Source organism: Penaeus chinensis, chromosome 32 (genome assembly GCF_019202785.1).
Source record: "Penaeus chinensis breed Huanghai No. 1 chromosome 32, ASM1920278v2, whole genome shotgun sequence".
NCBI classification, from domain to species: Eukaryota; Metazoa; Arthropoda; class Malacostraca; order Decapoda; family Penaeidae; genus Penaeus; species Penaeus chinensis.
This window is the reverse complement of record NC_061850.1, coordinates 17,870,631-17,883,130: the sequence shown is the minus strand read 5'-3', so window position 1 is coordinate 17,883,130 and position 12,500 is coordinate 17,870,631. Positions and strand designations below refer to the sequence as shown.

General features: G+C 45.9%; 1 protein-coding gene across 1 annotated transcript in view; it reads left to right on the top strand.

Annotated features, from left to right (window-relative positions):
- Window positions 1–12,500, top strand: part of LOC125042456 — a 222,940-nt gene that overhangs the window by 209,791 nt on the left and 649 nt on the right. The window contains exons 12-14 of the mRNA XM_047638091.1: window positions 7,145–7,257; window positions 7,717–7,723; window positions 10,488–10,612. Coding sequence (XP_047494047.1) covers window positions 7,145–7,257; window positions 7,717–7,723; window positions 10,488–10,612 — 245 coding nt within the window. The remainder of the gene's footprint in view (window positions 1–7,144; window positions 7,258–7,716; window positions 7,724–10,487; window positions 10,613–12,500) is intronic.

Genomic DNA, 12,500 nt, shown 5'->3' with positions numbered 1-12,500 from the left:
AAGCGTCTGACTGATTTTAAATGCCTTGATGTGCATTGCTTCGACAGGTTTCTCTCTTAAGCTTTCCTCGCGCGTTTCTGGTCACGTCTTCCTTTTTTGCGGCGCCTCTGCAGTGCGGCTCCGCTCCTGCGCCCTCATTTGCTGCGGCGCCCGGGAGCTCTGGCCTCCCGTCGTCGCTCGCTAGCTATGAGCTTTCAGTTCTAAGGCCTCTGTCGGGTTCTCGCTGGACATGGTCGATCTCTCGCACGTCCTATACGGACGCCGAGGTATACGTGCGGCGTCTTCCCCTCTCCCCTCCTTCCCCCTCCTGCCACCCCTCGCCCTCATCATCTGCTAGATCTCACCCTTTTCCCTCCTCCCTCCCTCACTTTCCGTCCTCACCCCTCACCCATATCCCTCCCTTTCAGTGTCGCCCCATATTTTTCCGTCTTCTTCCCTCCCTTCTTTCTCTCTGTCCCCTCTCCTTTTCCCCTCTCCCCCCCCCCTTATTCCTCCCCCTTCCCTTTCCTTTCGGGGGACCTCACCCATATCCCTCTCCTCCTTCCGTCTCCCCCCCACTCCCCCCACCGCCCTTCCCCGAGTGTCTCTCTCTTTCTCTCTTCATCAATCCAGCGCATTCTCTTTGAATTCGTGGCTGATGATTATTGTCAAAAAGCAGTCTTGCAGGTATCGCCTTTTTATGTGTCCTTCCGACCGACAGGATCTTATTACATACAGGCTTGGGCAGGATTCTAAGGCGCCCCGGGGCTTTTGTTGCTGTTAATTAACGCTTTAGTTGTGATCATCATAATCACGGGTGAGTGGAAGAGGGGGAGAAGGCCTATGGAGAATGAAGAGGAGGGGAGATGGCATAGGAAACAAAATATATAGATATGGATAGATGGAAAGGCACGAAGAGAGGCAAACTGGGAGGGAAAAAAGAGAGAGCGGACCGGAGGAGAGGGGGGGGGGGAGGGAGGGGGGGGGGAAGGGGGGAAGGGGCCTGAAAGAGGAGAGAAGGAGGGGGAGAGGGGGGGAAGGATAAAAAATTTTTAAAAGACAGAAAAGGGGGGGGGGAAGCCCCCGCGGCCGCGGGGCCCCCCCCCGAAAAGAGGAAACAAAACGAGAGTACGGGAGAGGAGATAGGACAGAAGACAAAAATGATTAACCGTGAGCAAAGACGAGAAAAGGAAAACCGGGAGATTTGAGATAGAAAGGATGGACTAGGAGCTAGATAAATAGTTTACAATTTAAACTAGAGAGGAGATAGAGAAAAAGATGAGAGAAAGATAGTGATGGAGAGGAGAGAGATGAGAGAGAGTTAGAGAGAGGAGAGACGCAGAGAAATGAGTGAGAGAGAGAGAGATGAGAGAGATTGAGAGAGAGGCAGACAGACAGACAGAACAAACAGACAAAACTGACAGACAACAGGAAACAAAAAACAGACAGGACACACACGGACAGACAAAAGACAAAACAAGACATCCAGACAAACTAGACGAAAAAACTAAAACAAAAAACCACAAACACAAAAGAAATCACATAAAAACAACAAAATTCCTTTAACAAACAGACAGTCAGCAAACGACAAAAACAGGGCAAAACAGACAAATAGAATCGAAACTGACCTGTCAGGACAGTCAGGACCAGTCAGACAAACAGACAAACATAAAAACAAACAAACAAAAAAACCACGACAGAAAACAAACAGACAGAACAATCATCCAGACAACAACGACACGATCAAGAGGCGGCAGACAGACAGAACCAGACAAAACAAAAACAGGCAAAACAGACAGACAAACAAACTGACAAGCCCCGACAAGACACAAAATCGGAGAGACAGCAACCGATAACAAAGAAGGAAAGGATAGGCGCAGACGGTCCCGACGTAGGTTGGGCGTTCGAGCCGGAGCAGTACGATAGAAATCATTGTATTTCTAGTATATATGTATTACATGTTCCACTTACTACATTCATATAAAAACACACACACACACCACACACACCACACACATATTCTGTATTGTGTGTGTTGTGAGGCAGAGAGCGACCGCTGCATTCTTGGTGAGGTCCTTTCGCGCCTCTTTTTCTGGAGTCGCCGCGCCCAGCCGCCCATCTCTGACTTGATTTTTTTTTCTAAATTGGCCCGCTTGAAGGCAGCCCAAGTGCCCCTCGGTCGTTGTCGCGGGGTGGCGGGGGAGTGGGCGGGGGGGGGGGGGGGCCGGGTGCTTGCCAGCAAAGTTGTCCCCTCCCCACGCCGACGCTCCTCCCCAGCCACCACGGCCCCGGGAGACGAAGTTGCGTTGCGGGGCGCCGCCCTGGGGCAGGTGCGCCCGGTGCTCAATGGCTGGGGGAGCGGTGGACGGGAGTGCGGGGGTGGGTGGACGAAGGGCGGCGACAGGGCGTGTCCTCCGGTGATGCGAGCGAAACGAGCATTGAGGGGAGCGCGGAGCAAGGCGAAAAGAAGCATGAAAAGAGGGAGAGAGAGAGCAGAGCGGAGGGCGAGAGCCCAAAACCCAACCGAGCACGAGAGATCGCCTTGGAGAGAAAAGCCGAGGCGCGAGGAGAGAAGCAGACAGAGCATTGAGAGAGAGCGCTGCAACGGGAGGACCGCGAGAGAAAAGAAGCCAAGCGGCGAGAGGAGAACAGATAGTATAAGGATCGACGGGCAGAGATGAGGAAACCAACGCAGGGCAAGACGAGCCGATCCACGCAAAAAGAGAGAAGCGAGCACGCGAGAAAGGAGGAGAGAGACCAGGAGCGAGAGAGACGCGGAGGAAACGAGAGGTATTGAGAGCCAAAGCAAGGAGAGAGAAGGAAGCAACACGAGCGAGAGCCACGACAAGGAGGAACCCCGCGGAAACAGTACAGCAGGGAGCACACCCCCCTCGAACAGGTAGTAAAGCTCGAGGTACCGCAGAGAACGCGAGAGGAAGAGAGCGAGCAGACGACATGAAGAAACGCAGAGTGATGCGACAGAAGAGAGAGGGGCGGGAGATAAAAGAGCGAAAAGAGAGCGAAAAAATAGGATGCTAAGGGGATCGAGCGAGAAGAGCCGAGAGACAAGGGCGCATTAAAGAATGCAGAAGAAGAACACGAGCAGAAAAGGATAGAAGACTCACCCTCAAACACAAAGACAGAGGAACACAAACGTAGAACAGCCAACCACACCTAGAAGCCAGACCACAGAACGCGGCACGACAAGAGTCAGAGAGCAAGCCGAGAGAGACAGAGTTGACAGAGAACACAAACGAGCACGAGAAAGAAAAGACATACAAGCCAGAAGCAGAGAAAAGAGCCGAAGCCAAACCCGCTAAGACGAAAGCAAAGAACAAGAGACGCAGATAGAAGAGCGAAAGGGCGGAAGCAGAGAGAGCGAAGAAACAGAAAAGAAGTCAGCGGCAAACGCACAGGGAGAAGCAAAGACAAAGCGAAGAAGGTAGAACATACACCCACAAAAACCAAAAACACAACACAACAGAAGAAAGAAAAAGCGTTAAGCAGTGGAGACAATAGAGCACAGAACAAACAACCACGAAACAGAACAAAAACCCCAAGCAAAACACATGAGAGAAGAAGAGGAAAAAGCGAGAACAGACACCAGCCACGAGCAGAAAGAGACGCACTAGAACGCAACACAAGAAGAAAGAAAGCAGAACAGTGCAGAGGAAAGGGTCAGAACCACGAGCAACCAAACGAGCACAAGCAAGAGAAGGGAGAAAAAGACACACAACGAAAGAAAAAAACCAAAAAACACACCCAAACAAAAAGAATAAGACGGATGGGCATACAGCATAAAACGGACAGCAAAGCGAAGAGAGAAAACGCAGACCAGGAGAAACAGCTCAAAAACAGACAAAAAGCAGATGATGGCAAAGAGAAGCCCGAGAGCTCGCGCGCGAGAGAGTAGAGAACGGCGGGGGAGACGTGAGCAACGAAGAACAGCAGTCCAATAGCCACGATAAGAGGAGAATGAGCGAGAAGAGAGCGAAGAAGCGAGAGCAGAGAGAGAAGGCACAGAAGGAGTGACGAGAGGGGCGATGGGGAGCCAAGATCAGTAATAAGCGCATCAGAGCGGGGGGAGCAAAGAAAAGAGGACCACAGACAAGAGAGAAGACGCAGAAGGAGCGCGCGAGAGAGAGAGCAAGAGAGAGAGAACGAGAGACGGAAGAGGAGCCGCAGCAGCGAAAGAGGCGTATGAAGAGAGGAGAAGCAAGAAGAAGAGAATCAGAAGCGAGAACAGAAAGAGAGAGAGAGCCAGAGTACGAGAGGGACGATAGGAAAAGAAACAAACGAAGATCAAAGGGACTAAGCATAGCGGGAATATACGCGAAACAGGATTAACCAATAGTAAATCAGAAAATGGAAAAAGAGAAGCCAGAAGTAAGAAAAGAGCAAGAAGAGGACAACCAGGAGACGCGCGAAAGACGAGCACATGAGTGCAAAGATCCGACCGAAAAAAGCAGCAGAAAGGCGAGAGAAAGCTAGAGCAAGTAGGACGAGTACGGAGAGAGGAAGAGAGAGAAGAATAGAGTAACAAGCGCAGACGAGACGAGAGCCGAAGAGAGAACGCGGGAGAGAGACCGCCGGGGCCAGGAGAGAGAGAGCAGCGGGGGGCGAAAGAGAGAAATGAGCACAACGATAAGATAGATAGAAAGAGGAGAGAGCGAGAGAAGCAGAGAGACGAGAGAGAGAGAAGCGACCGAGCGCAGAGCAGCGAGAGAGAGAGGGGGGAGAAAGAGGAGAAAGTCGACGAAGAGAGAAGCGGAGAGCGAGAGCGAGAGCGATAGAGAGGGAGCAGAAAGCAAAAAAAACACGGATCAGAGGCGCAGAAGAGAGCGAACTGAGGGGGAAGGGAGCGAGAGGTACGCGTGAGGGGAGAGAGAGGCGAGGAGTACGAGCGCGAGAGCCAGTGAGCGAAGAGAGAGAGAGAAAAGAAGGAGACGAGAGAAAGACGAGCCCAGAGCGGAGGAGAGAGGGAGTAGAAGCAAAGAGACGGAGGAGCGCGAGCAGCGAGCGAGAGGGAGAGAACGAGAGCCGCATAGCAATAGAGAGACAAACAGAGCGGCGAGAGCCCGAGAAGAGAGCGCGCGAGAAGAGCGGAGAGAGAGAAGAAGAGACGAAGTGGGTTTGGCGGGGGAGCGGAGAAGCGAGGGGAGAGGGATGAGACGGAGAGTCCACAGACAGCAACGCTGCAAGGAAAGAAGACGAGAGCAGGGAAGAGCACAGGAACAGACGAGAGAGAGAGCGAGAGAAAGACGAGACGAGCGGGCGTGAGAGCGCGTAGCAGAGAGAGGGAGAAGAGACGAGAGGGGAGAGAGTAAGAGCGTAGAGAGAAGAGCAGAGTACGGAAGAGGAGATGCGCGAGAGCCGAGAGGGCGTAGCAGGCGAGCGATTGAGTGAGACAAAGCGCTACGCTAAGCAGCAATCGCGACAAGCCACCAGTCACTTTTCTTAGTCTCTCTCCTCTCCCTCCCCCTTCCCCCTTTCTCCCTCTTTCTCTCCTCTACTACTCTCTATCTCCTCCTCTTCTCTTCTCTCTCTCTCTCTCTATCCTTCCTCTATAAATTTCTTCTCTCTCTCGATCTCTTCTCCTCTCTCTCTCATCTCCACTTCTCTCTACTCTCTCTCTTCTTTCTCTCTCTCTCTCTCCTTCTCTCTCTATCTCTTCTCCTCTCTCTTTCTCACTATCTCCCTCACTCTCTCTCTCTCTCTCTTCTCTCTCTCTCTCTCTCTCTCTTCTCTCTCTCTCTCTCTCGCTGCTCTCTTCTTTCTTTCTCTCCTCTCCTCTCCTCTCCCTCTCTCCTCTCTCTCCCTCTCTCTCTCTCTCTCCTCTCTCTCTCTCCTCCTCTCTCCCTCCCTTCTCTCTCTCTCTCTCTCTCTTCTCACTCTCCTCCCTCACTCACTCACTTCACTCTCTCCTCTCTCTCTCTCTCTCTCTCTCTCTCTTCTCTCTCTCTCTCTCTCTCACTTCCTTCACTACACTCCATCTCTGTCTGTCTGTCTGTCTCTCTCTCTCTCTCTCTCGCTCTCTCTCTCTCTCTCTCTCTCTCTCTCTCTCTCTCTTCCTCCCACCTCTCTAAAACGGGCCACAGCATCCTCATATTACCACTTAAGCCTCCTTCTCAGTCGCTCAGTCCAAATTCCCCTCATGTCGGGGCCACCCTTCAGCGCCCCTCAGCCGCTCTTTCCACCTTGATCTTCTTAGCGCTGGATGACCTTTGATGTCTGGCACATTTATTTGTTTAAACCCGTAACCCTTAACCATCTGCTTCTTCCGCCTCCGATCCGCTTTGCTCTTCGCACTTCCCTTGCCGCATCCTTCCCCCGGAACCTTGCTGTCACCCTCATTCAATCACCTCCTCCTTCACCAGTTCCTTCTCTTTTCCTCATTCTGTCCGATTATCACTTCTTTCATTTCCTATCCATTTCATCGCTTCTTTTTATCCTCCGTCTCTCTCACCACGTAATCTTCTGTCCTCTTACCTTTCCTTCCTCCTTTTCTCTTCCAACCATCATCACTTTTTTCATTCTCCATTTTCCTCACGGCTTCTTTCAGCCCTCTATCACGCTCACCTACTTTAGCCTTCCGTCTCCTCGCCGTTTCTTCCACCCCTCTATCATCCTCACCTGCTTTATTCCCCATCCCCTTGCCATTCCCTTTATTCCCATAGCTACCACTTCCCCGTTCTCCTCGCCCCCTCGCCGCCTCCTTTCCCTGCCGCCGCCCTCCGCTCCTCCATTATCCTTTCATCGCCTTCTTATCCCCCTCAGCCTCCCAAGTTGGCATTATCCGATCCTTTTCAGCGCCGTCTCCCCCCCGTTGTCCCGCGGTTCCTTTGCACCGCACCCCCTCCCAGGGCCCCTCCCCCGCTGCTTGTCTGCCCCCCTCTCCTCCCCGCCTCCCTCTCCCATTCCCTTCCTCCTACGTGTCTTCGAGTTTCTTCCTCCTTCCCTTTCCCCCCTTTAGCCCCCCCTCTCCCCCCTTTGCTCCCGTTTCCGCCTCTCCCCTACCCCCCCCTCGCCCTATCCCCCTCCCCTCCCACGACCCCCCACCTTGTCCCCCGCCTCCTTTGTCTCGTTTCCATCCCCCCCTCATCTGGTGTCCCCCTCTCCGGCCTCCGCCCTCCCCCCCACTTTAAAACCGCGGTTCGTCCCACAGGATATCCCAAGCACCGGCCTGGATAAGTGGTACCCCCTGGAAGGCCGCTCCCTGCGATCCAACATCCAGGGCCAAATCCACCTCAAGATGTGGCTCTCCACGCGGGAGGACAGGTAAGTGGAGGGGGAAGGTGAAGGAGGGGGAGGGGGGGAAAGGAGGAGGAGTGGGAGAAGAGCAGGTGAGAGGGGAAAGGGGAAAAGAGGAAAAAGGGAGGGCGAACGAAAAAAGAAGAAAGGAGAAGGAGAAGAAGAACGTGAGCGAGAATGCGAGCGGATAAGGAAGAAGAGCGGAAATAGAAGAGGAAAAGGAAGAAGAGGGGAGAAGGGGAAATGGAAGGGCAGTAGGCTAAGAAAAGAGAAGCAATGAACGAGAGAAAAAGAGGGAAAGATTAAAGCAGAGTAGGTAAAGTTAAAAAAATAAAAATAAAAAAGAGAAAAAACCAAAAAAGAAATAAAAGATAAAATCACATGAAACTTATACGAGAAAAATATCAAACCTCGTATGGGAAAATTATTCAAGCCCCCGAAACGATTTTCCAATAAAAATGTTTAAAAAATTTGAAATGAAACCAGCAAAAACGTACAAATCAAAATCATTTTTTTGAAATCTCTCTCCCTCCTTTTCGAAGAGAATAACCCACACGGAGATCAATATCGGTAAAGGAAAGCGGAAAGAAAATACGAAGAGGATATTTTCCGATATTAAAAGGGGAGGGGTGTAATGGTGGCCGTGCTAACACTACATGGAGAGTGGACATTTGACTTATGGCGGCCGGTTTTCCTGCAGTTTTTATAATTCTTATTCAAAACAAATATGTAATGTAAATATAATGGATATGGTAATAATGATTATGATAATGAAAAAGATAATTATAATGATAATAATTTCAGCAACAATAATGGTAGTTTATTTTTAACAATGTTTAAAAGTAATGATATTAGTAAAAGTAATAACAATAATAATGGTAATAATAATGATAATAATAATAAAAATAATGGCAATAATAAAAAAAAAAGCAACAACAACAATGTTTTTTAAATAATAATAAAAATTATAATAATGATGCAATTTATAATAATGATAATAGTAACAATATAATTATAATAAATAATAATAATATATTAATTACTAATGATTTTTTAATCCAAAAAAAAATTAGTTTAATAATACCAATAAAAATATAATAATCAAAAATAATTAATGAATAAAAATAAGAAAAGGGTAAATAATAAAAAAAAAAATGATATAAAAACAAAATTATTTTAATGTAATGATGTAGAATAAGAAATATAAAAGGGTTTTAGTTTAATAACAAAAATAAAAATAATATCTAATGATGATGATATGATAATATTTAAATAATAATAAAATAATGCAAAAAATTAAAAAAATTAACAAAAAATAATTTTTAATAAAAATAATAAAAAAATTAATAAAAACAACAATAATAAAATTTATACAATAATAATGATCTGCAATGATATAAGGATGAGTAAAATAAAATGATAATGAGATAAAATAATGAAGTAGTGTTTATATATAAAATAATGAAAATAAATAATAACAATCATATTAATAATAATAATAATAAAATAAAAATAATAATAATGTAAAAATGAATTTGAAAAATAAAAATAATGTAAAAATAAAAATTAGTTTTCAATAAAATAATAATATGTTAATTTAAAAAACTAATGATAAAAATAATGATGATATAGAATATGATAATGATAATAATAACTTTGATACAAAAACCAACAAACAGAATAAAAAAAAAGATGATGTGATGATGATATAATGATATAATAAAATAATATATATATTAAAAATAATTAATAATATTAATATAGTAAAAAATAATAAAGAGAAGATAATAAAAATAGTATAATCTTTAAAATTTTAATTTTTATTTTTAAATCATTATTATTTTTATTTTATTATCATTATTATTTTATTATTAAAACAAAACATAAAAAAAATAAAATAAAAAATAAAGAAAAAGAAATATCAAATAAATCTAAGAGCGAGCGAGAGAGAGAGAGATTAGAGAACGAAACTCGAGCAGAAATAAAGGCAGAAGCCATTTCGGGGGAGGGGGGGGGATGGCGAGTGAAGGGAGGGGAGGGAGGGGAAGTTGGGGAGGGAGGGGAGGGAGGGGAAGGGCGGAGAGGACGGAGGGGAGAGAGCGGGGGGTAGGGGCAAAGGGGGGCGGGTCCTCCGGGGGGACAAATCTTTCAGGCAAAGCTTTTTCGGGGACGGGAAAAGGTCCCGCGGGTCAGCACTATAGGTCAAGGTAGTCTTTTCTGGGAAATTGACAGTTCTTCTACCTCGACGGGTGGACTGGGGGAATGAAGGGGAATAGAGTTTAAGGATTTACACGTTCATACACTCACATACACAATGTAAATTATATATATATATATATATTATATAATATTTTATTATATAAATAATTTAACTATTTATATTATATAATTTTTTATAATATATATATACATTTTTTTTTGTATAAAAGTGATATGCAGTTTATATCTATATAATATATATATCTTTATATATATATATATAATATATCTATTATAATATATATTTTATATAGTATATGTGTGTGTAATATATACATAATACATATGTATATATATAAATTTATATAAATACTACAAAATTTTAATACATACATACCCACACAACGCACACACGTTACACACACAGCACACACACACCACACAAAACCACACACCAAAAAAAAAATATATATATTTTATATTATATTATATTATTATATATATTTATATATTTTTATATTATATAAGTATATATATATATATTTATTATATATTAATATATATTTTAATATTTATATAGTTTTTGTTATATTATAAAAATATTCTTTTATATATATATACATATTTGTGTGTGTATGTGTATATTTTATACATATACATATATATATGTATCTGTATGTATGTATATGTTTGTATGTATTTATATATATGCATATATGTGTATGTACATATGTATATATAAATACACACATATACATACACGTATAAACATATATGTATAAATGTATATACATAATATGTAAATAAAAGTCGCTTCGAGAATTAGATTCCTTACTGGACACACACAATACACCCTAACATAACGATAAACATATATTAAATACTACTTTATTATACATACTACATATTACATACATATGTGTGTATGGGATATATATATATATTATATATATATATATATAAAATTATCTATATTATATATACAATATGTAAATAAAAGTTGCTTCGAGAATTAGATTCCTTACTGGACATGGCCCGTGTTTTCCCATCCCTTGCAGAGATTCATTCCGTATAATTCGTTTTTCCGCTCCGAGGACGCGGGAGGGGAGGCCTGGGTCGAGGTCGGCAACACCGACCAGAACATTACCATCTTTTATGTTGCGATGAAACCGCTAAATATAAGGTAAGTGGAATCGCGAGAGAGAGGAGAGAGAAGAGAGGGGGGGTGGGATGCTGAGGAACAGAGAGAGATGAGAGATGCGAGAGAGAGAGAGAGAGAGAGAGGGGGGGGGAGAAAAGAAGAGAGAGAGACGAGAGACGATGAGGACGAGGACAGATGAGAGACGAGAGAGAGAGAGAGAGCGGGTGAGAAGAGAGAGAGGAGAGGAGAGAGGAGAGAGTGAGAGACGAGGAGTAGAGAATGATGGAGAGAGAGCAGAGAGAAGAGAGAGAGAGAGGAGGGAGAACGAGAAGAGAGAGTGAGAGAGGAGTTGGGAGGGAGAGACGAGGGGAGAGGGAGAGGACGAGACGAGAGAGAGAGAGACGAGAGAGAGAGCGAGGAGAGGAGAGAGAGGGGGGGGAGAGAGAGAGGAGAGAGAGAGAGATAGAGAGTCGAGACGAGAGAGAGAGACGAGAGAGATGAGGGCAGAGAAGGAGTGGGGAATGAGAAGAGAGGAATGAGATGAGAGGAGGAGAGAAGAGAGAGATGAGCGAGAGAGAGATGAGATGAGCGAGAGAGATGGAGAGAGAGAGGAGAGAGAGTGAGAGAGAGACGGAGAGAAGAGGAGAGAGAGAGAGCGATGAGAGAGAGAGAGATGAGATGAGAGAGAGGATGAGAGAGAGACGAGAGGAGGGAGAGAGGGGGAGAGAGGGAGGGAGAGAGAGAGAGGACGACGCGAGATTGAGCAGAGTGAGAGGAGATTGGAGAGAGAGAGAGAGATGAGGGAGAGAGAGAGAGGAGAGTAGAGGAGAGAGAGAGGGATTGGAGAGAGGAGACGAGGCTGAGAGAGAGATGAGATGGAGAGAAAGGAGGGGAGGGAGGAACGAGAGGAGAGAGAGGAGAGAGAGTGAGAGAGAAAAGGGGGGGGGGAGAGAAGAGAGATGGAGAGAGAGATGAGAGGAGTGAAGAGAGAGAGAGAGAGAGAGGGAGGAAGAGGAGAGAGAAGAGAGAGAGGAGAGAGAGAGGGCGACGAGAGGGAGAGAGAGGGGGAGGGGATTTGATGAGAGAGGGGAGAGAGAGAGGGAGAAGAGAGGAGAGAGGAGAGAAGATGAGAGAGAGATGAGCGAGAGAGAGAGAGAGATTGAGAGAGAGATGGAGAGAGAGAGAGGAGAGGGAAAGAGAGGGGAGAGATGAGAGAGAGAGAGAGAGAGAGGGGGGGGGAGAGAAAGATGAGAGATGAGAGAGAGAGAAGAGAGATGTGAGAGAGGGGGGAGGAGAGAGAGAGGAGAGAGCGAGATGAGAGAGAAGAGATGGAGAGACGAGAGAGCGAGAGAGAAGAGAGAGAGAGAGAGAGACGAGAGAGAGAGAGAGGGGGGGGAGAGAAAGAGAGTGAGAGAGAGAGTGAGAGAGAGGAGATTAAGAGAGAGAGAGAGAGAGAGAGCGCGGAAGAGATGATGAGAGAAGAGAGGAGAGAGTGAGAGAGAGAGAGAGGTGGAGGGAGAGAAAGAGCGAGAGAGAGAGAAGAGAGAGAGAGAGAGAGAGAGAGAGAGAGATGAGGGAGAAAAGGCGAGAGGAGAGATGAGAGGAGAGAGAGAGAGAAGAGAGGAGAGAGAGAGAGAGACGAGGAGAGAGAGAGGGATGGGAGAGAGAAGAGAGGAGGAGAGGAGGGAGAGAGAGGAGAGAGAGGAGGGAGAGGAGAGAAAGAGAGGAGAGAGAGAGACGAGAGAGAGAGAGGGAGTGAGAGAGAGGAGAGGAGATGAGAGGGAGACGGGAGCGAGGAGAGAGAGATGAGAGAGGAGGAGAGGAGCGGAGAGCGAGGAAGGAGGAGAGAGAGAGAGAGAGAGAGGGAGATGAAGAGAGAGGAGAGAGAGAGCGAGATGCGAGAGAGAGAGGGGAGGGAGGGAGGGGAGAT